This window comes from Chinchilla lanigera, unplaced genomic scaffold (assembly GCF_000276665.1).
Source record: "Chinchilla lanigera isolate Chin_1 unplaced genomic scaffold, ChiLan1.0 scaffold00081, whole genome shotgun sequence".
In the NCBI taxonomy this organism is placed as follows: domain Eukaryota; kingdom Metazoa; phylum Chordata; class Mammalia; order Rodentia; family Chinchillidae; genus Chinchilla; species Chinchilla lanigera.
This window is the reverse complement of record NW_004955482.1, coordinates 2,389,987-2,413,763: the sequence shown is the minus strand read 5'-3', so window position 1 is coordinate 2,413,763 and position 23,777 is coordinate 2,389,987. Positions and strand designations below refer to the sequence as shown.

At 57.8% G+C, this 23,777-nt stretch overlaps 1 protein-coding gene across 1 annotated transcript in view; it reads left to right on the top strand.

Annotated features, from left to right (window-relative positions):
- Window positions 1-23,777, top strand: part of Tmem132c (transmembrane protein 132C) — a gene marked incomplete at its 5' end in the record, with an annotated part of 262,619 nt that overhangs the window by 228,396 nt on the left and 10,446 nt on the right. Inside the window, 2 exon segments of the mRNA XM_013503741.1 lie at window positions 16,378-16,521; window positions 23,158-23,363. Of these exon segments, the coding sequence (XP_013359195.1) occupies window positions 16,378-16,521; window positions 23,158-23,363 (350 nt within the window).

Genomic DNA, 23,777 nt, shown 5'->3' with positions numbered 1-23,777 from the left:
GAGAACTGCTACTTTTTACCGGGTGTCTTCCCACCTCCTCCTCCCCAGGCGAGGTTCCTCTCCCTCCCTTGTCTCAGCCTTTCTCGGCTTCTGTGCTTCCTTTGACCCACCGTGACCTCTGTGCCAAAGTCGGTGCCCTGACTGACCTCCCTTTCACTCTCTCCCGACCCTTCTGCCTCTTTTTAGTAAGGAGACCGTGGGCTATTCTGCGAGTCAGGCAGATGAGCTAGGCCTTGCTGTGACCACAGCAAGAACCTTCTGGTGACCACAGCGAAGAAGCCCAAAATCTCAGGGACTAAAGCAACAAGTTACCCCTGGATACACGGGGTCTCTTCAAAGGCAGGGGCTCCAGGCCATGCTGTCCCTGAGGGTCCCTTCCGGCTCCTTCCTTCCCCTTCCGTGCTTGAGAGCATCAATGTCTTCACCCCTTCTTCCCTAGGAAAACGGGGGTGGTCAGCACGGGGCTCCCAGTGGGCTGCTGGTCCCCCTAGTGTGTAATGGCTGATGGGTCAGCAGGAATGGAGTGGGACCGAATGCCCACCAGCTCAGGTGCAACTGTGCTTGTGTTACCCTGCGTGTCCTCAACAAGAACTTGGCGGTGAGCGTGGGGCTCATCAGAATTCCACTGGATTCTAGGAAATGGACTGATGGAGATTCTCTGGCTCACCAACCCAACCCAACTTAAGCTTGGCCCACATAACTTAGAGACCGAGGGCAGTGCTCCGTGAACACCGTGAGCGCACGTGTCACATGGGGATGTTGATCCACTGTGCAGCCTCAGGTAGGAGGCCAGCGCTGGGTGTTGGGAAACCCCTGGACACCCAGCCCCACACACCTGCGACGCTCAGCACCCAGGAGAGCTTTGATGGTGCCGCAGAGACTGCTCTTTCTCCCCAGCTCTGTGACCCTCGGTTAGCGTCTCCAGGCGGCCCCTGGCAGTGTGACGCTGCATCTTCAGAGTGTCACACTCAGCGGGGTAGGGGGCTTCTCATTGCCCATCACCCACACACACCCCGGGCTGGGTCTACAGCCAGCTGGCGTAGCCTGGGGCACCTGCCCGACCTGCAGCCAGAGGACGGGGAGACCCTGCTCGCCCCGGGGAACTGCCACCTTGGGGCAGGTGCAGCATCTCACGGAGAGCCAGCGGAGGGGCGGGGGTGCGTCACTGGAAACTTGGCTCTCACTGAGAGGGAGGGAGAGGACGGTGGTCACACGGAGACGGCACATGTCCACGCAGAGGCACCGGTCCCAGGAGGATCTGCGGACACTGTGAGGTTGGACTTCTGGTGACCACGGTAGCCACGGGCCACGTGCGACCCGCCGTGTGACTGCGCCCTCGCAAGCTGGCCACGGTTCCCACGTTCCTAAACATCTCTGGTTTAATGGTTGCTACGGCTGCTCAGCATGCTTACCACACCTGGTGGGCTGCAAACCCTAAAACGTCTACTCCGTGGCCCTGTGGGGACGGGCTCCCTAGAAACACACACTACCAGTGAGCGGGCGTAAGCGCCTCGTTCCTTATCCCACTCATTGCAAAAGCATAAGATATTCAGAGCGGGGCGTGGTGGCGCACATCTGTAATCCCAGCACTCAGGAGGCTGAGGCAGGAGGATCGTTGCAAGTTCGAGGCCAGCTCGTACTACAAAGTGAGCTCAAGGCCAGCCCGAACTGCATAGTGAGACCCTGTCTCAAAAACACACACACACACACAAAAGACATTCAGATGCTTTGGGAAAACAAACCCATTAGAAGGGACTGAGATATCATTAGCCTCATTTTCAGCGTGCGCGTCCTCCTGGAAGCAAGGCACCATTATTGTGTTTATTGTTTCCATGCTGTCATGAAGGCGAGGAGCAATGTTACCGACGTCACACTCAGTCCTTTGTCAGGAAGCTACTGGGAGAGAATTCTAAGGGGCGCCATCCTCAATCTCACCGGCGGAGGACGTCTTTGCGGCCGGCAAATACATTTCAAGGCTTCAGTTCTTTGATGTAAGAAGAGAGTAATCGCATCACACCGCTCTTTCCTTGACTTTTCCGTTATTTCGTGTTCGCAGAGTGTAACATTTACCTTCCTGTGTGGTGCTGGTGCCTGGGCAGAGTGATTGTAATTCTTTTCATGTCCCCTCTTTCCCCTGTCTCCCCACATCTCCTGATCCCCTTCCCATTCGAGATGGATCCGTCTCCCTACTCCTATCATCTATCTTTTGTTTTGTTCTTTATGTACAGTTTGGGTTTCCCGCCTAGATTGCTGGCGGGTTGTAAACTTGTACAACCACTGTGGAAATCAGTGCGGAGTCCTCAGAAATTCTGTTTGACCCGGCTGCTCCCCTTCTAGGTGTCTTCCTGAAAGCGCTAAAGACATCATATCATAAAATCCACGCACACCCTGTTCATAGCAGCTCAACGCATAGCAGCTCAGTCTTGGAAGCAGCCTCTGCATCCACAAAGCTCTTCCTCTTTTCCTGGAATGAGTGTTAATGCTCTCATAGCCAGCCAAAAGGTAAATTCTCAGTGGCAGTAATACAGCTGCAGCTTGGTCAGAAGATGAGAATTTTTTAAAAATGGAACCAGAAGGAAAGCCCAGTGCTTCGCCTGTGCAGCCAGGGACGGCTGGTGAGGCCTTGGAAGAAGTCGGTGAACTTTCCAAGCCGCTGCTCCTGGCAAAGAAAATGAGCTTCAGCGAGGTCCAGAGGGGGTGCGGATGGAGACATGCGTCGGGTCTCACCCTGACACCAGGCCTCAGCCGCTTCCTCAGGCCCGGGTGTGGCAGCTAAGGGCACCACCACGGACGGCCCCATTTCCACCAGCGCTGCAGGAAGCCACTGAGAAAAAGATGGGGCGGCGGAAACGCGCTGTCCTCACTCCCGCAAGACGACCCGTGGTCTGGGCTGCACTGCCCTCCTCCGCCCTGCCCCTCCCTGGACCACGCAGGCCTGGGACAGAGACTCAGGCGTGGAGGAGCAGGGGAGATGGCCGCGGAGGACGCTGACGGCACATGGAGAGGCGCTGAGGACAGCGGCCTCTCCTTCCTTGGCCCCGGCTGTCCCTCCTGCAGGACTGAGATGCAGGGCCCTGGACACTGTCCGGTGCCCCACATCCTGGCTGGGTTCTCGGACGGCTCACTCACAGCTGTGTACGGGGTGCGAGGGCCCGTTCGCCACCCATGGCCCCGGTGCGCAGCCTTGCGGTGACAGACAGGGAGCGCTGCCGCTTGGGCGCCAGCAGGCTGCTGCGATGTCCTCTGAGCGTGGTGGTCCACACCTGTAATCCCAGCACTCTGGGAGGCTGAGGCGGGAGGATCCCAAGTTCAAACCCAGCCTGGGGAACTTAGTGCTTCAGTGAGAGTGTTTCTCTAAGTAGAAAATAAAAAGGGGTGGGGGTGTGGTGCCCCTCAGGGTCCAGCACTCTTTGGTTCAGTCCCCAGTTCGGCAAATAAAGAAGGAGACAACAGAAGAATGGTGATTTCTTGCTTTTGAGAGCATCCGGCTCCAACCGCAAGCCCCTTTGGTGACCCGGCGGGGCTCAAGGCAATGGGAGGATGTCTGTTGGGTTGAAAAATGACTCTGCGGGCAGGGTAATTGCGTCCTTGCCGCAGCTGGACGTTCACTTTGGGATGAAATTGAAAAACGCCCCTTCTCGCCAACTAACTGGCCCAGAATTTTGCCGGGAAAGCAAATCCACACAGCTAATGAATCTGCTTTCACGCGGCAGGCAGGCCGCAGTCCCGCTGCTGGATCCTGTGGGCCACGAGACAGTCCGCCCAGCACCCCGCAAGGCTGACACCGGGACCCTGACCCGCGTCTGGGCCCCGCCGAGGACAGGAGGGAGCGCGGGCGGGCGGTCCCCAGGCTCAGGGCTGCAACACGCGCCACTTAGGAACTGAAGACAGCGCAGCAGACCGGGCAGGGGGTGGACGGGGCACGAGGGCCCAGCTCGGAGCCGTGGGGACGGCGAGGAGCCCGCTGCCTCTTAGAGCGCGCGACCTCTGCGGTGAACCCGGTTTCTAAAGAAGAGGAGGCGCGAGCTGCCCCCGTGTGCCCGGTCCCCAGGCTGGGCACGAGTGGCCGAGTCTTGGTGGCCGCAGGCCGTGCTCCTGCAGTGGGAACCGACGTTTCCAACCCCATGGGGGGCGCCCGTGGGATCCCCTGGGAACCGAAAGGCAAGGCTGGCTTCATCTGGCAGCCTGCAGTCTGTGTCCAGGACAGGCGGCTTTGCAAAAGTGTGCCCTTCTTCCGTAGTGTTCTGCGTCCTTAGGAAAGGGCGCCCCAGGCGGCCAAGGGTGTGAATTACAGAGGTCCCTTCCCTTTGACCCTCAACCTCCCTCAGAGCCTTTGCCCAGCCCGCTGCCCCAACGCTACCACTTTCCCTTGGGAGACCTTGTGCAGTGCAGCACCTGCTCAACTGTCCTGGGCAGCCCTGCAAACCAAGCACGGCCCTGTTTCCTTACTGATGGGGAAAGAGACACCATCGACGCATCCTCCTAACGCTTCAGGGTTAACGCCAAACCGGGGACTCCGATTTCTGCTTTGCCAGTGCCACAGCGCAGAGTGGCTCTCATAAATGGCTGGAGAGTTTTCACTCAGGAGGTTCCGAGAGAGAAGCAGGGCGTGTCAGCCTGGAGTGTGGAGCCGGAGCAGCTGCTGACCCCAGCTTCCTGCCCGGCAGCGGTGCGGCCAGGGTCCTGCTCCGTCTTCTTCAGGATGCTGGGGGCTGGCCCGCGTCACCCACAAACGTGATCGCGATCAAGCTACTCAGCAAGCGTTTAAAGCATTCGCTATCCTGGAACCCAAAACTCGCTTCCAAATGTGACCGTGAGTGTCAGACCCACGCTCGCCCCATGTGCGGATTTCCATCCACGAAGCCGACCTGCTGAGAGCTCCACCCAGCCTGGAAATCTCGAGGCTGAACGCCGAAAGCTCCGGGACCAAAAGAGAACTGTTCACAGGGCTTCGTTTCCAAGAACCCCGGGTGCGGATTTGAAGGAGAATTAATCTTGGTATTTTGCTCCATAAATTAATATGAGAACAGCTGGATGAAATGAGATTTTTTTTTTTTACTCCACCTGGATTTTTGTCGCAGACTTTTAAAAAGGTCAGTAGCGGCGCATTCATTTATTTTCCCAAACAGCGTTTGTTTTCATTCCAAAGCACTGAGGGGCTCGTTCCCTTCACCCTGGTGGGGCCGCTGCCCCCAGGGACGGCCAGGAGCTGAGAGCAGCTGGGACCTCGGGAACCGAGGCGGAGGCTGGAAGCTTGAGGCTCTGTTTCCGCTCAGTGCAGGAACCCGGCTCCTCCCGATCCTCCCACCACAGGAGCTTCCTCTTGCCCTCGAGCTACCGCACGGACTCAAACTGAGGACAAACGGCCCATGACCACACGTGTGCCCTGCAAGGGTCCCAGAGACGGGGTCCAGGCACCCCAGACAGCTCTGCTGTGCCCCAGAAAAAGACAAACTCTGCCGTTCCCACCAGGCTCACAGGGCAAGTGTGAAATTCCTCCATCCACTCTTCTTAAAAACTTTATTAGTTTTGTGGGGAATGGTGGTACACACCTGTAATCCCAGCAGTCAGAAGGCTGAGGCAGGAGGATCTAGTTGAGTTCAAGGCCAGCCGGAACTACACAGTGAGAACCTGTCTCAGAAACCAAGAAGGTTTATCAGGTTATAATCAAAGTACCAAGAGGTACCTAGGATCATTGTGGACATACGCACATCACAGCCAAGTCATCAAGGTGTCCATAAGCTCCCCGAGCCATGGCCTGGACAAGTGTCCCCATGGGCCGTGTGCAGGAGGCCCCCCACCCCCGAGCACTGGGACACAGTGGGGCTGGGAGAACAGCGCCCTGGGGCGAGCCCTTGAAGGGACACCAGCCTGGCCCCGTGCTGTCCATCTGCTTCCTGGTGTCCCCCAGCGCACTCCACCATGACACTCTGCACCACTGCGTGGGCAAGCAGCACACGACAGCCACAGCGGGAAACCCCGGAGCCAGAGCCCAAACAGTCCTTCCTTCCTCCAGGTCTATTACCTCAAGGGATTCACCCCGAAACAGAAAGCAGACCAACACAATCCCTGCCCCTGCTCATGTGTGTGTGCATATGCGTATGCGTGTCTGGACACTGCCCATGAGACATACCCTCCTGGCAAAGGACTTGGTGCCCCGCTTCCAGGGGCCAGCTGCAAGTCAGCCACGACACCCCATGATGCAATCCCCTCCAGAGGCCCCACCTCTAAACACAGAAGGCTTTGAGGGAACATCTGAATCTAAACCATAACAGTTATGATGGCAGTGATGGTGATGGTGATGGTGATGGTGATGGTGATGGTGATGGTGATGGTGATGGTGATGGTGATGGTGGTGATGATGTGGTGATGATGATGATGATGATGATGGAGGTAGTGATGGTAATAATCGTGATGCTAGTGATGATGGTGACAGTGATGATGGTGGTGGTGATGGTGATGGTGGTGAAGATGCTGCTGATGGTGATGTGGATGATGGTGATGCTGTTGTGATAATGATGGTGATGACGATAGAGGTGGTGAAGATAGTAATGGTGATGATGGTGGTGACAGTGATGATGGTGATGATGGTGATGGTGGTGATGGTGGTGATGGTGATGGTGGTGATGAGGGAAATGATGATGGTGATGATGATGGTGGTGACAATGGTGATGGTGGTGATGGTGATGGTGATGGTGGTGATGGTGGTGATGGTGATGAGGGAGATGATGGTGGTGATGGTGATGAAGGAGATGATGGTGGTGATGGTGAAATCATCTTTTAGAGTAACTAAAAATTAGGTTCAATAAATAATAAAACAGATACTGGCATCTTTGACCGCAAACCATGTGTAAGTTGAAACCATTGACTTCCTCCCTTCCTTGCCCATAAACTCACTCTGAGAGTAACAGCCAAACATAGACAGCCACCACACCTCAGATGTGAAACTCTCACGGGAGCAGACTGTGACCTCCCAATAGGGTGACCACTCAGCCGTCCTGGTTTGTCTGGGACAGCAGAGGTTCCTAGGATGTGAGAGGGGCTTCCAGTTTGAAAACCGCAATCCAGGTCAACTAGGATGAGTAGGACACTCTCCCTCCCAAGCTGACTCTGAGTTTACACACATGACGTCTGCGATCTACAGAGGCTTCTTTAAGATCATCTTGTTGCTTTACACGTGGACACAGAGCTGGAAGAAGTCTTTTGAATCTGGCTTGCTGATGAATTTTGTCTGTCGTTTATTTTTATTCATGGGGTGATTTCCCACAAATAAACCTGGGTTCCTGAGTTCTCATAAAAGAATCAGAAAAGCTGGCAGCTGCACCCCAGCCCTGCTGGGCCTGGCACGAATATCCCCCAAGTCTGCAGCGCCCACCTGTTTTGCATCTCACCTGCAATAGTATGCATGATTAGAACAGTGCAGGGCACACAGGAAGTACACAGTGATACCTATGGCCCTTCTAGTAGACGATTCCTGCTTAGTAATTCTGCCTTTCAATTCAAGAGAACTGCAGTCCTTTGGCAATAAAATGAAGCCCTGATACACGACCAAGCACTGATACAGCAGAGACAAATCGGAAAATATTACCCTAAGTGACAGGAGACATCACAAAAGGCCACGTGTGAGTGTATGATTCCACTCATAGGAAATTGGGGAATAGGTAAGCCCATAGAGAGAGAAAGTAAATTAGACACTGCCAGCATTCGGAGGGAGGGGCGGGAGGTGGTGGCAGCTAAGGGACTCAGAATTTTTATTGATTGTACAGACGGCTGCAGAACTCTCTGACTCTACTAAAAACCACTGAATTAGCCACTTAGTAAAGCTGTTTTTAAAAAATGTTCAGCAGCTGAGCTCACGCCTAGGGCAATCGCACACGCTCCGAGATACAGATAAAGCACAGAAGGCTCTCAAACAGGCATGACACAGCCCCGGACTTAGCTGTGACTTCCTGGTTTGCACCCCGATGCCGGCCGCCCCGCCCTTACAGGTCACCAGCTCCGCCCCATGAGCACCTGGCTGAGCCGCCTCTAGTGTTTCCTTCTGCAATAAGAAAGCCGCAGCTCCAGACACGGTTTCCCAGCACCTGTCGGGTTTGTGGGGTGTTGGACCAGGTTCCTCAAAGAGATGAGTCCAAGTCCTGACCCTCGGGACCTGGGACAGTGACTCATCTGCAAGGAAGCCCTCTGCAGCTGTGACTGAGGACCCCGACGACACTGTCCCAGAGCAGGGTGAGCCCCATGCCCAGCGACAGGCGTCCCCAGAGGAGACAGGACAGAGATGCCCGAGGACAGAGGCAGAGATCAGAGCATTGCGCCCACCGTCCGAGGACACTGAGGACCTCCAGCAGCACCCCGCAGCCAGGAGGGCAGGGGAGAGTCCTCTCAACAGCTTTGCGTGAGGTGGAGACCCAGCCCATGCCCTCACTTTGGACCTCCGGGCAGTGCCCTTCTACTATTTAATCACAGAGTTTAGGGCACTCTGTTACAGCGACGACAGGCGACTAACACGTCTGGTGCTGTTACTTTCCCTTGTAAGGCAGAGGAAGCGGAGGCACAGAGAGCAGTGGCTTACCATGGGTGCGGAGCTTGGAAGTGACAGGCATGACTGGAGCAGGAGGCCGGGCTTCCGGGTGTGCCCATTTCCCTGTCCCGGCCGCCTGGGCCAGCCGGGCAGAGGCCAAGGGAGGCTCGGACATCCAACAGGCAGATGTTCCTGTCCTCCTCGCCTCTCACGACCTCAGAGAACGTCCCTGTCTTACGTTTGCCAGAAAAGCGCGCAGTCAGCAGACAGCTGCCTCCCTGCGTCCTTCGAAAGGAAGAAGCAGGATGCAGTTTCCCGTGCCTGACCCGTCGGTGACCCGTGGAGGACAAGGCGTTTTACCGTGGGACCACTGCTGTCCTCAGATCCAGCCTACAAACGGCTCGCGTGGAGCAAGGGCCTCTTCCCTCTGTGCGGGCTTCGTGTGCTGGAGGACCCGCTCCCCAAAGCCTGGAGAGCGATGGACACCACGGGGTCCCGTATTTCTGGAGGGTGGAAGTCACCCAGGGCCGCTCACCGGCTCAGCAGCCAGCACCCGGACTCGGCACCCCCAAACCCGTCACCCCCGTCTGTGTCTTCCGGGACAGGCAGCGGGTGCATATTTACAGGCTGAGGGGAAAAGAATCCTAATTTTATAAGGAGGCAAGACAGTGGGACGGTACGTACTTCTAATGACATGTGTTTTGATAATTAATTTAAATGCTCAGCAACCCAAGGCATGTTCTCGTTGTTCTCTGGATCAAGTCTTCTGCTTTTTCTTTCTTTTTTTTTTCCTTTCTTTCTTTTATTTTAAAAAAAGTTTTGAGAGCTGGGCACAGTAGCACACACCTGTAATCCCAGTACTCAAGAGCGTGAGGCAGGAGGATTGCAGGGAGCTCAAAACTGGTCTGGGCTCCATAGTGAGCTCAAGGCCAGCCTGAACTACATAGTGAGACCGTGTCTCAAAAACAAAAATAGAAGTTTTGTTTTGGCTTGGCTTGGCTTGGCTTAGTTCGCTCTGGTTTGGTTTGGTTTTGCTTGGCTTAGTTTGGTTTGGTTTGGTTTCTGGCAAGACCAAAAACAAATGCCTGCTTGCCAAACGTTGTTCTTTCCAATTTCTCTTAATATAAACATTAAGGGCCATAGACAGAGCTCAGGGGTGCAGCACCAGGCTGGCAAGCACAAGGTCCTGACTTTGATTTCCGGTACCCACCAAAAAATATATATGGGGGGAGGGAAGAGGGAGGGAAGAAGATTAAACAATGTTGGGGTAACAGTTCAAGGACTTTGAGTACCCCCAAAAAAAGCACCATAAAAAATATAATGTCCCCCAAAAATGAATTTGAGCCGAGTCTCCCAGGGCGCTCCAATGAGGTCTGGAGTGCCGGGGGAATTAAAGGCTGCCCCCACCGCCCGGCCCACCCCACGGCCGCAGGGCAGGGGCGCTGGCGAGTGCTGGCCCCAGCGCTGGCACGGGGCGGGGCGCTGGCACAGGCCGCGCAGGCCCGGAGGAGGCGGGCGGGCCGGTGAGACGGAGGCTGGACAGCCGCGAGGCGGTTTCTTGACACGTTTCTTGACACGTGAGGGGCACGCGTTGCGCGAGCCGGCAAGCCTTAGGCTCGGGGGGATGAAGCCGTCCCCAGGCCCGTGACGGGCAGGCACTGCGCAGCCCGGTATCCCCACCACTCGGAGCAGCGCAGCCGGGGCCCTCGGCGGGTGCAGGAGCGCAGGGGCAGCCGGAGGGCCGAGCGGTCCGCCCGCAGCGGCCGAAGCTGCGGGCCTCCAGCAAATCCGAGCAAGTGGGCCTTAAAAATTTACCAGCTGCGGATTCCCTGTCAAAGGACTGTCTCGGGGGCTGGGGATTTAGCTCAGCGGCGCAGCGCCTGCCTGGCAAGCGCAGGGTCGTGAGTTCGGTTCCCGGTACCGGAGAAAAACCAAAAACAAAACAAAACAAACAAACAGAAAAGGACTGTCTAGGAAACACAGAAGCACGGAAACAGAAAGCGGCTAGGAATCCGGGGCTGATGCAGGTGCAGAGGCGAATCGCCAAGGCCGCCGCGGACCCGCTGAGAGGTGGGGGTGTGCGGAGCCCGGAGGTGCAGACCGCCCTAAACCCGCCGCTCAGCATGACTGACAGGTCGCGGCCGTGGCGCGCGCTGCCCAGGGGGCGGCGGAGCGCTCATGCGAGCGAGCTGAGGGAGTCGCCCGTGTTTGTGTTTGCTGGGAAGAGCCGACCACTTTTAAATAGTCACTTTTGCCGTGACGCACTGTGCTGTCAACCGCGGCCACCGGGGGGCAGTGTCGTCCACTAGGATTTCCGTGGGCGCCGCCGGCCTCTCAGCCTGTGGTGAGGATTAAGGGGGTCCCGGGTTGGGGCTGGTTCGGGCAGGGGGCGCTGCAAGGAGCCGCGAGACTTCTGTGCTGCAAGTGCAGCCGGACGGACTGGGCGCCTTCCGGCCTTCTCTGAGCAGCCTCGGGGTCAGACTTCTGGTCCTGCCGGGGCCTCCGGCCCTGCTACAGGACCCCTAGGAAGCCAGTCCCGGCTGTGTCCAGGCTGCCATCCACGGGGTCCCCCGGATGCTGGGGCTCCCCGACGTGTTCCCAGTCCCAAGTCTCCACGTGATGAAATCTCTATGATTTTAAGGGTAGGGAGGAAACGCCCTTGGATATGCCCTCCTCGGGTGGCCACCAGCGTGACGCAGAGCCGGCCATCACCAGCTCATCCCTCTCCGCCGAGCACCTTCAGAACCTGCTGGAGCGGACTCTGCCTTGGGACTGGCTGGGAGGCGTCCTGGGTCACAGCAACAGCACGAACACACACTACCGTACACACTCACATTTTAAAACCTGACTCAGTGAAAGACACACTGCCACGAGTGCCCTCAAAGCCCTCTCCATCACGTTGCGCACACTCGTCCCACCGTCCTTGACGCCCTCTGTGGCAGCTCTGGGGCCCTCTTTCCTGAGCGTCTTTGGCCACAGCCTTGGGGCTGCCTCGATGTCCTGAATCGTCACCTTTAGTGGAAATTTCGCCTTTGGAGAAGAGCCAGAGGTCACACGGTGCCGGATGCGGTGGCTGAGGTGGGTGCGGAGGACGCGGCGCCGTGTGTTACGAGCTCCCGTTCCGTGGGCTGGTGCCGCGGCACTCCCCTCTGTTTACCACACTTCGCAGCGAGGGGGGCTTCTGCCGTGCTGCATTTTTGAAATTTAAATATCGCCCGCACAGTCCGCTCACACCTTGTACTAAAAGTCCTGCGGGCGGGGAGAGGCTACACTCCGGAGAACGGAGCACCTGCTTCTCAGCTGCCTCCCTTCTTGGCCAAGCTGCAAAAAAAACTTGCCGTCTCTCGGGGACGCTGGGGCCACTTACTCCGTGTGCCGCCCCGCAGAGGGTTTGCTTAATAACTCACCTGCACCCCGGGCTCTCCGTGGGCGGCGCCTGCTGGAACTGAATTGCTTTTTGGTTCTAAACGCGTGTTCTCAGATAGGTTCTCCATCTTGCATTAGGAGCAAATTGACAGATACGTCAGGTTTGTCCCCGGCACCTCGGCTCTGCAACGCGAATGAATTGGAAGTAAATAAGGTGGGAGCCGGGCTCCCTGCGGTGACGGATGGGATCACTGCTCCGCGGCTGTGAGCCCGAGCTGCTGGTGCCCGCCCCCCCGGAGGGGGCTCTGCTTGGCCGCCTTTGAGACTGTCCCGAGCGGCCTAGCAGCCTGCCCTGTGCGTCCCCCCTCCTCCCTGGTAACTGAGGCGGAAGCGCGGGCGGTAAGAGGAGTGGGACGCACTCTAAACTCCACGTGACCGACGCCCTTAGCCAGGTCCATGCCGGGAAGGCCGCGCCCGGACCCTTGCCGGTCATTTCAGCCGGGATCGCTATCTTTGGTGCTGAGGGTTCCCTGAGGAGACCCTCGCGAGCCCAGCGTCCCACTGGACCATCACTGAGCTACTTCCAATAGACGAGGGGCTGCTGTGGTCGCTCAGAGGGCACGCAAGATGCTGCAGAAAGACTCTCACTTGAGCCCTATAACTGCCAGCTTGGCAGGGGAAAATAGCATTCATATTCACTCTGCCGGCAGGAGTGGCACAAGCTTCAACCAATTAGAACAGACCAGAGGGTAACACCGACCAGTCATAAAGGAGCTGTGGGTCGGGGGTGGGCGTGACCCGGCAGAAATCTGCTGCTGGGTCAGAGGCGGAGAATCAGAGTCCCTCTGGCCTGGACCTCCACGCTCCCATCCGTCCGCAGCAAAGCTCCCCGCAGCCTTGTGGGCCCCCACCCGGACCTCCTGCTGCCCAAGGCAGGCTGAGGGAAGGGATTTTGTCCCGTGGTCCCGACCCCTCACGTCACCCTGAGCCCTCAGCCTTCCTGGCGGGCATCCTCGCGCGGATGCAGGGCCCGATTCCAACCCCTCCTCCCAGGGTCTTGCTCGTGCTCCCTGGGAAGCTGGCCAGGGTCACCTTCCCGGGTCCAGGCCGTCCCTGTAGAGCACTGCGTCCGGGCTCTTTCCATAAGCGCTGCAGGGACGGGAGGCAGGGGCCGCTGGCCGGACAGGCGCTGGAGGGTCAGAGCCAACCAGAGCGCAGAGCCAGGCTTGGAGGCGCTCCCGTCCCAGGTGCGCCTTGGCCAGGGTTGTGGTCAGGAGCACACACACAGCCCTGGGCCGCTGTCCATACCTGGCTGGCCGCCGACACTCACCCGGCCCCGTGCCTCAGTTTCCCCACCACAGGCCGAGGGTGACAAGGCAAGGCCGCGTGTGCAGGCTCTGTGCGTCCACCTGCTTGCTGGGAGTGGCCAGCAGGCTGCGGCTGGACCAGCGTGGCATGGTGTGGCGTGGCCGGGACCCTCCCTCCCCCACCCGGCCCGCCTCCTCCCTCTCCCTCCCTCCCTCCTTCCTCCCTCCCTCCCGCCATTCTTCCTCTTCTTCCTTCTTTTCCCCAAGAGAATTCATAAACCCCAAGACCCACCACTTCACCTCAGTGCGTCTCGGTATCTGCCCAGCTGCCTGCCCATCACCTCCACCCAATTCCAAAACATTTTCACCCCAAGGAAAGCCAGGCCCCAGGCCTCAACCTCCACAGACCGTCCTTTGGCTTGTCTGGTCTGGCCTGCTCTGGACATGTAGTTTGAAGGGAATCCAGGTGTGTGTCCCTTTGTCTCTGGCTTCCATCTCTGAATGTGACACGTCCCCAACCCATCCACGTGGTAGCATGTGTCCTTTTCAGGGCTGAGTCGTACTCCACCTTGCACATACCCAGGCCCACCCTCTCCTCTCCTCCACAGAGACCCTGTGGGCCCTCTCCCGCCCACCCACAGGTAAGTGCCTCACACCCGGCCAGTCGCTTCCTTAATATTCTCTGTCACTTTGCAGACCTGAGTGTCAGGTCTCTCACACTCAGAAGTAACTCTCTGCTCTTTCTTTACTTAAAAATTAAAAATAAAATTTGTCCGGAAAGTGGCCAAGGCAACTTACATTTATGAGGGCAGGTGACGAAGTGTGACTTCTCAGGGGCCTCGGGCTTTGGCAAATCTGAAATGACAGTGATGCAAAGTGCCCGGTGCCACGAATCCTCTCGAGAAAGCACGTGAGGAGGAGGCGGGAGGCCGAGGACAGGAGAGAGGGGCCCGCAGCCCTGTGTGGGCCTCACAACAGTGTCCTGCGTTCCCTGAGGTGGAGACAGCGCTGACCAGCGCCTGCCCCCGTCTGGCAGGGGCACCTCACGGTGCCTGTGGGGCTTCTCGGGGCAGCAAGGGGACTGGGTGACAGGCAGCAGCCGCGCTTCTCCAGAGCAGCCCTGGGGGCAGAACGCGGGAGACAAAGCCTGCTCCCCATGGCCCAGCCCAGGACAAAGGTAGGGTTCTGGCCACCTTGCTGTCAGCTGACCTGCTCTAGACAGGTGTTGGGCTGGGTGTGGTGGTGCACACCTGTGATCCCAGTACTCGGGAGGCTGAGGTAGGAGGATTATGAGTTCGAGGCTAACCTGGACTACAGAGGGAGACCCTGTCTCCAAGAAAGAACGAAAGAGAGAGGAGAGAGGAGAGGAAGGTATTTGGGAGGTGCAACTAGCTACGTAGAACCTGTGCCTGGTACATACACACACACACACACACACACACACACACACATGCGGTGCACACATATTTTTGACTCCTCGCCTTCGATGGCCTTGAATCCTGACCTGGGCTTGCATCCTCCAGAGCGGAGAAACGGCCTTCTGTTGACTCTGAGCCCCGATGTGCGCTGTTCCGCTAGGAGCCTGATGTCCAGATGCAACGGCCAAGAGCGGCTCATGGTGGCGCTAGCCCAGTGTCAGCGCCAGGGAGGCCATGCAGTCCCAAGAGCTGAGGGGGATCGAGGTTCAACAGAAGCTGCTGGCAAAGCACAGAGAAGAAGCCAGGACTCCGGACTTTTACCCCTCACCAGAATAATTAGCCAGGACAGGGGTTTTTAAACACAAAAAAATTCCCATGGGGTCGAGGAAGTCAGTGTTTTCTCTTATCCTTGGCGATTCTGTGGCCATGGAAGCCCTGAAATCGATATGGTCAGTGCAAAATACCTTACGGCCAGCCCGTCTAAATCTTCTGCACTGCAGTTTCCAGAGAGGGAGGGCTGCGGTGAGCTGGCACACGTGCGCACGTGCATGTGTGCGTGCCCGTGCGTGAGAGCAGATGGGAAACTGCCACAATGCCAGGCACGAATCACAGTTAGTCCAAGGGGGAGTGCGCTGCTCTAATGAAGCCGGTGGCCGAGACAGTCCTGCGAGAGCAGCAGGGAAGAATGAACTGCGCACAGTACCTGCACGACCTGGGCCGGACGCGGGACTGCGTGGTGTTCTTGGCATCTGTCACGCTGGCCGTGTGCGCTCAGAGGCAGGCTGGGCTCGCTCCTGTTTGAGGCCTGTTCGCGCTGCTACAGCCTGATGTGAAGGTCAGCGTGGGCTGTGGCAGCTGGGCTCCCGCAGGTAGCGAGGGGACCATTTGGCTCACTGAGAAGTCTTCAGTAACCAGGAAGCTCCTCAGCCAGACCCAGTGTCCCAGCTACTAGAGAGGCTGAGGCAGGAGAATTTCTTGGCCCCGCACTTGAGGCTAGCCTGGGCAACATGGCAAGGCCCCACCTGAAATCCAAAACCAAACAAAATAGTAAAACACCGACTAGTAGCCTCAGGCATCTGGGATAGAAACTCCTGATGCGCTGGCCCTTCAGCTGCAGGCTCTTCTGACGGGGTGACCCTGATCTCCGAGAACTTTTTCTGTGGAATCTGTCCCATGGACATGCATCCCCATGCCAGTCCTCCTCCGGGACCATGGACCCAGCACCAGAGAACTCAGGTCCTAGGCTTCTGACCAGCAAGTGGTTGTGCAGACCTTGTCTGCATCCCTCCAGAAGACAGCTGCTCCCCACTCCCATGGCCCCTGGGTCCCCTTCGCAAAGTCCCTGCAGCCTGCCCTAAAACCCACGAGCTCGAGATGGCTCTGCAAAGTCCCTCTTGCCCTGTCGGGTGACAGCATGAATTTCATTTGGGGAGAGGAGTGAGGGGCGGGGACTTCACGAACTCCCAGGTCACCTGCTCGCTCAGGGTGCCCCGCCCAGGGTCTGCGGTTTGTAGTCCAAGCTCACCCGATGTGGCCCTTCTGCCTGAAAGGACAAACGTTCTCGGCATTGTTAGAAGCTGGGCAGCAGACCTCCAGCGGCTAAGGATGGACCCGGCCCGAGCAGCTCTCTGACTCCATTCCTAGGCGGCATGGCCGTGTGACTTGTGTGAACCAAGCCACCTGCAAGGCCTTAGGGGTCCCCCGGAACCGAAGGGTCCCTGCAGGTCCGGAGTCCCTGTGACGCTGTGTCTGGTTCCCTGTGCAGGACACCGAGCTCCTGAACACGGCCGTCCTCACGGGCAAGACAGTGGCCACGCCCGTCCGGGTGGTGTCGGTGGAGGAGAACGGCGCGGTGACAGACATCTCAGAGCAAGTGGAGTGCGCGTCCGCAGACGAAGATGTCATCAAGGTAAGCGGCCAAGGACAGCGACGGGGGTGGGGACAGGGACAGGGACAGTCTGTGCTGAAGACAGAGGTGACACCCACGACCTCTCATGTCTCTTCTCTTGTCCTGTGGCTGGGGTGTTACTGAGAAGAGTTACACGTCAGCAGGTTTGAGCTGGTGAAGGTTCCCATCGAATTTGCCCCTTGTGTCTGAGGATTAACACATTGTGTGACTGAAACTGAGTCAAGCCAAACATAAGGTGGGTTTTTGGGATTTTTTAGTTGGTTTTGGTTTTGCTTCCTACATATAAGAGATTTCTGGATTCAGGGATGGCTGGATCCAGGAGCTGGAGTGAAGAAGTACTTTATTTCCGGCTCTCTGACTCTCAGCTCAGTGTCCTCTGTGCTGATCGAGTTCTCAGACGAATTGTGCTGTCCTAAGACAGCTGCAAGGAGCTCTCAGACCACATCTTGGCAAGCAAAGATCTAGCAGAAAAAGACAAGTACCTTTTGCCTAGCCTAGGCTGGATTCTTGGTGAGATTCCCTAGTTGGACCAGGTAGCTCAGGTATTCACCTCTAGGCCAATGGCTGTGGCTAAAAGAACATGAAGCTCTGATTGGCTTAGGCCATAGTCACATGACCATGCTTCTCCAGCAGGGGGCGGGGCTTGAGTCAACCCCCTGGGCTGTGGCCAGAAGGGGCAGGTGCTCCGGGAGACCTAGGGCTGTAGCCACCAGGAGTTCCCTGGGGTGACTGCGGGCGGGCCCCTCTCTTCTCCCTTCTGTTTACTCTTTGCCACTCAGGCCTCCCCTGTCCTGGACCATCTCCCACCCTTAATCTGTCCCAAATTACGAAGGGGGCCCGCTGCATCCCCAGCTATGAACAACTTTCCTGGACGACGTCAAAGCCACTGTCTGCCCTGACCTGAGGAAAAAGAGGAAGTGGGGGGCCTGCATGCCTTGCTGCTCAGGCAGGGAGCCGGCTGGGGTTCCCCCAGGGAGGCACTGCCTCAGAAAACACTCGGAGAGAAGCCCTGAAGTGAACACTGTACCGCAGAAAGCAGAAGAGCGAGGGTACCAAACCAGGACGTGGAGCAGGAAGCATCTGCCCCCGATGCTTGAAGCAGCGGGCCACGGTCCCCAGAGGGAGCGTGTGGTCGCTGTAGCCTCTCCTCGGCTGACACCACAGACACAGGGGGTCCCGTACGGGGGCTGCAAACAACCAAAGCCCACCCTCTCACGGTCCCGGGGGCCGGAGATCTGAAATGGGCGTGGACAGGGCCGTGCTGCGTCCTCGGGCTCCGGGGAGGATGGCGTCCTTGTCTCTGGCCTCGTGGCAGCCTCCGCCCTTCCATTCCTCAACTGGTAGACCCCTTTCTCTGACCGTTTCCACCAATCCCCTCCTTGCCTGCCCTGTCCCTTCTCTTCTCCGGAGGGCTGCACCCCAATGAGCTGCATCTGTAAGGACCCTCCTTGCACATAAGGCGGGAGGCTGAGGTTCCAGGCGGACATGGAAGTTTGGTGGACACACACCAAGCAGCAGCTGCTTGGGAGGCCGAGCTCTCGGGCTGGTCCAGACACAGCTGCATGGGTGCTTGGTCCCTTCCCTCCCTCAGCTGTCTGCCTTGGCTGTCGTAGGACCCATGAGGGCAGGAACTCGAGCTGTCCCAACTGGGAGCTGGCTGCCAAGACGATCTGCACATGAGTGGCTCTCAGAGGACAGGCCAAGAGACACATCCCTCGCCACAGAACACCACCCCCGAGACCCCATGTGGGGGCCAGGGAAGGCTTGGTGGGGAGGTGAAGTTTTCACTTCTGGGTACGAGTCTACGCAGAGGGAAACAGGATTCACTCCTTCAGCCACGCCTTGTGAACATGGAGGTGCTACGTAAGGTTCTGAGGCGGGGACCGGCAGTGACCACGCGGAAGGTCACCCGTGTTGTAGTGAGGAAACCGCCATAAAGACAGTGAGTGGACAAAAGTACAAGGCAGTTTGGGTCCTGTGTACGGAGAGTAAGCTGGGATGCTGGGAGGGACAGGAAGGCCCTTGCGGACAAAGCTCTTGCTGCCCTGTCATTGTCTTGAGAGCTCTGTGTGGACCGGCTTGTTCATCCTCGAGCCAGTGCTGCAGGAGGCGGTGTCCTCACCTCCTTGCACAGGCGGCCGGGTCAGTGACACGCTCGCAAGCAGAGTGCTGGAGCCAGGATGTGGGCCCACACTCAAACAGGAGGGCTTGTGGCCTTTCAGGGCAGGACGGGGGAGGGAGGGGCGTGGAGAGGTGATGTATAGACGGATGGTGTGCGGCACAGGGAGGAGACGAGCTGGGCGGAGGGGTGGGCAGAGGAGGAGTGATGGGGAGATGGCGTGAGATCGATGGTGGGTGGGGGGGTGATAGGTGGGTAGGTAGGTATAGACAGATGATTGATGGATGGGTAGATAGATGATAGACAGACAGACAGACAACAGAGAGATGAGAGGATGGATAGATTGGTGGGAAGATGAGCAGATCAGATGGATGGACACACACACGACTGATGAATCCAAGATGGGTGGATGGGTAGATTGATGGGTCGGTGACGGATAGATTCAAAAGTCGAAAGTCTCTCTTGGGAGACTATATTATGTCCATGACCTAAATGGTGGGAAGGGACTGAGGAGAGCGTTTTAGGCGAAGGGCCCAGGGCATGTGCAGGGAGGCGGGGAAGCCCCCTGAATAGCCCCAGTAGAGGGTGAGACGAGCCGCCATGGAGCTGAGCCAGGGACCGGGGAAGCGGGCCGTGGAGGACGCAGGAGCCGGGTGGGCGCGTGGGCGCTTTGCTCCTTTCGGACAGTGTGCGAGGGTGGGCGTGTCCGGGTGGAGCTGGGAAGTGTCGGGCAGAGGGGCTCCGAGGGCGCAGGAGGAGTACAGCACAGGGGCGCCGAGGGCGCAGGAGGAGTACAGCTCGCCCCCAGGAGGGCGGCGCTGGCTCTGGGCTGTCGCTGCCTCACTCGGGATGGAGGTGGCGATGGCTGATCCAGCCCTGGGAAGGACGAGCTTCCAGGCCTCGCTTGCTTCTCCGGGCTCTGAGCACAAACACAGAGGCTGGGGGCCAGCAGGGCGCATCCTGGGGGCTCTGGAGCCGCCCCTGCCTCTGCGCCCTGCCTGGTGGATTGTGGCCGTCCTCCGACTGCTTTTCCCCTGGGACTGCATCCTTCCTCCCTCGTGGGAATGGAAGTGGACAGCGCAGAGACATTCGGGATAGGAGGGAGGCGCCCCGTGGCTGGGCACCGCCATCAGCTGTCACTGCCCCTCAGGCCGGCTGTGGCCACCAGCCGCAACTACCCTGGCCATGAGACCACCTGTGCGCAGGGCAGGAGACTCAGCCGCTTCCAGGGTCCGGAGCAGCGACAAGCTGAGGGCAATGGGGCCTCATGCTGGTGACCAATTCGGTGGAAGGAGACTGTGTAGGCGCAAGGGACCCAGCTCAGAAGCTGTGATCCACCCGTCCATCCCTAACATGGGTTTACAGCGAGGCTGCTACGTGCCAGGCGCAGTTCTAGGCACTACGGACACAACACTGAACAAAGTGGACGAAAGTCCCCGCGTTCCGAAGCTCATGTGTCTGTGGACAGATAACCACGGACAGGAAAGGTGAACACACAGGGTACCAGGTGGTGACTGCTGCCCAAGGAAGGCAAAGCAGAGAAGGTTGTGAGGAGGTTCTGGGAGCGTGGTTATAACTAGGAACACCAGTCTGACCTCGAATTCACAGGGATCCTCCTGCCTCAGCGTCCCAGAGCGCTGGGATTGCAGGAACCTGGCTAGTGGTTCCTTCTCGTAGAAGAGCCTGCTCATTTTGTGGTGCTGTGGCTCCCGCTGAAAGACGATGGATGTGTCCCAAGACTTCCTCAGTCGTGTGTGACACCTTCAGGAGCACAGGGACAGGGGCGCCATCACGCCTGGCAAGTTCATACGTCCGCCTTCCTCTTCATTATTTATGTATTCTGGAGCAGCCGTGTTCCTGCCCACCCAGGCTTGGAAAGGTAATAAATGAGAAAAGTCAACGGTCTGTAAATTACAACATTGATTAAAGAAGTGATTGCTGATCTCACTCTGGCTCAGCTATTATGCTAATACCTTCCCAGATCCAGGACCGTGTTTACATGCTAACGACAAGTCAGGGACCGCAGCTGAAATTGCTTTCCACCCCCAATCAGCACAGAGACATTTTTAAACTACTCTGGACCAAGAGCGAGAAGCCCATCCGTGCGTCCCCGCCCAACCGCCCCGGCCGCCGTCCCCAGCAGATGGAGCGAATTCTTGCAGTCTGGCCTCAGCAGCTGTCCCTGCAGCAGAAGCGTGAGATGGAGATGACACCGGCCCCGAATCGGCCATCCACGGGCCCAAAAGCTGGGGAACCGGGTGATCGATCACCAGAGCTCATTGTTCAGCACTCGATGTCATCTCGCTGAGGCCACAGACCCTCAGAGGGCGCCCTGCTCTGTCCAGAGCTCTCGATCTAGAAGGAGACACATAAGCAACTCAGCAATCAGAGCTTAGTGTGGAAAGTGCTACGCAAGTGACTTCGTTCGCTCTGAAACGTTCAGCTGAACTGTGTGGCTTTGCACTTCTGCAGTAGAATTAGCTCTGTGTGGGCTCTCGGAGGAGCCAGTGACCCTGAAAAGGTTATGAAGCACTGCGCGAGAGCCTGCTGGAAGCTTTCAGATTCACTGATGACGTTTCTGCCGCTGTCTCTTCTAGGTCTCACTCCCAAGCACTTGATGGCTATCTGGAAGCAGGCATCCTCATGGAGGGATCTGCTCATCTATCCATCTTTCCATTTGTTCACCTGTCTGCCCTTTCCTCCTTCCATCATCTGTCCATCTGTCCATCTGTCCACCCATCTCTCTGTCCATCAGTACACCCATCAACCCACCCACCCATCAATATGCCCATCCACCATCTGTCCATCTGTGTACCTGTGCATCTCTGCAACCCATCTTCCATCTATGGACTCTTCATCCTTCCATCCCTCCATCCATCCACCCACCCACCTACCTACCCATCCACCCATCTATCCATCCGTCAGCCCCGCCATCCACCCACCCCCCACCCACCCGTCCATCCGCTCATCTATCTGTCCATCCATCCATTCATCTAGCCACCTGTCCATCTATCTCTCCAGCCCTCCACCCTTCTGTCTGTCCATCCACCAGCCCATCCATCTATCCACCCATCCATCTATCCACCCATCCATCCACCCATCCACCCATCCATTTGTCCATCCTTACATCCCACCATCTGTCCATCCATCCATCCCTCTCTTCATCCATCTGTCTACCTACCTGTCTATCCATCTATGCATCCATCCAACCACCATCCACCCACCATCCATCCGTCCGTCTAGCCACCCACCCACCATCCATTAAATATTCACTTTGCTGAGCTCCTCCTTCATGAGCAGCTGGTATAAGGAACCAAGAGCTTTGAAGATGAACATGATGTGTTTTTTGCCTTCAAAGATGTTGCAGTTTCAGAAGTCATACAGACACCTGTGGCCAACGTAAATCACATCCCATAAACTTGGGTGTGCAAGATGGATCATATTGTCTCCCCGCTTAAGTTGGCTTCTGTTTCCAGTTTTCTGTTCATTAGGGTGACAGAAAGCGTTCTGGTGTAATTCCAGGGTGTGTAGCTGTCCCCGAGGCACTGGGAGATGGACTGATGGCCCCGTCCTCTGGTCACAGTGCCCCGGGGACACCCATCCTCAGCCACGCGCACCTGGCCTGCTCTCACTGGCACCCTCACGTCGTTTGGCCCCATCCTGCCTGCCTGCGACGGCGTCGCCCTGCTGTCTGCTCCCGGCCCAGAATGAGCACGGGCAGCACACGGGCTCTCCCTCGTGTGGACAGCAGTGCAGCACGAAAGCCGGACGCCTGCAGACATTTCCGTTTGTTTCCTGTGTGCATCTGAGTTTCCTCTGGTCTGGGTCCTCCCTTCCCTAAGGAAACAGTCCGCTAAACATGGGGGGAAGAAGGAAGGGACGGGGTGGGGAGTCGGCAGCATGACTCTGCCCTTCACACTGAACACAAAGTACGCAAAGAGGAACCACCCCAGGGAGCAGGGAGGCACAGCCTGGGCGCCCGGTCTGGGTCAGGCCAGGGGACTTCAGCCCCAGAGGCAGCCCCAGGGAAGTTCAAGCTCAGTCACCTCAAGCTGCTCTCCGCTTTCTGCCCCAGCGAGGGCAACCCTCACCCTGTGTGAGGCAGGAGCTGGCAGGTCCCCTCCCGCCTCTTGCCTCAGCTGGGCAGTTTGGGGCGCTTGGCATGAGGCCCCAGGAAACCCTGATCGGAGCAGCGGCCTCAAATGCGCCCCTTCCTGCTCGCTTCTCTCTCCTCTCGCTCAGTCTGCTCCTCGCCCCTCCCTACCGAGCTTCCAGGATCACTTCAGAACGAACCCAGCCGCACCAAACCCTTTCCCCCGGCTCCGCGCTGGGAGGAACTTGAGCTGAGCGTGGTTCTGCGCAAGGAAACACACACAAGGGCCTCGGTGGGGCTCGGGGGTGCGGTTGCCCAGCGCGGGCAAGGCCGTGGCTCCATCCCTGGCACCACAGACACAGAAAAGAAAGGGGATAAACTGAAGACTCGTGTGGGGCTCACCCCTTTGTCCCCGTCTCCGCAGGTCTCTGACCACTGTGACTACGTCTTTGTCAACGGCAAAGAGATAAAGGGCAAGATGGACGCGGTGGTGAATTTCACGTACCAGTACCTGAGCGCCCTGCTGCACGTCACCGTGTGGGTCCCCCGGCTGCCCCTGCAGGTCGACGTCTCTGACACGGAGCTCAGCCAGATTAAGGGGTGGCGGGTCCCCATCGTGGCCAGCAAGAGGTGAGCCAGGGTGGGACCGTGCCCTGGGGCCGCGACAGCAACCTGACCTCCGCAGTGACGGCGCCGTAAGGGTCAGCACTAGCGGGTCCCCACGTTCTTGTTCTCTCCCATCCCTGGTCCTCGCAGCAGTTTCTAGAGGCGCCAGGACCCGGGCAGGCCACCCGCCCTGCAGCAGGTCCCCCAGGTCCAGGCCAGCCAGCCCGCGGGCCAGGCCGTCTCCCGAGCGGGTCTCTCGAATGGCAAGACGGGAGAATCCAGTTTTCTTGGGTTTCATCATTTTCTACCTAAAACATCAGGGCTCCGCGTGTGCCTTGTGGAGTCTGTCAGCTGGATCTGCTTTCTGCAGGCCAAATTATGCGATGAAATTTAATTGCATTTATGCTGGAACATGGGTTACCATTTGTAAAAAAAAAA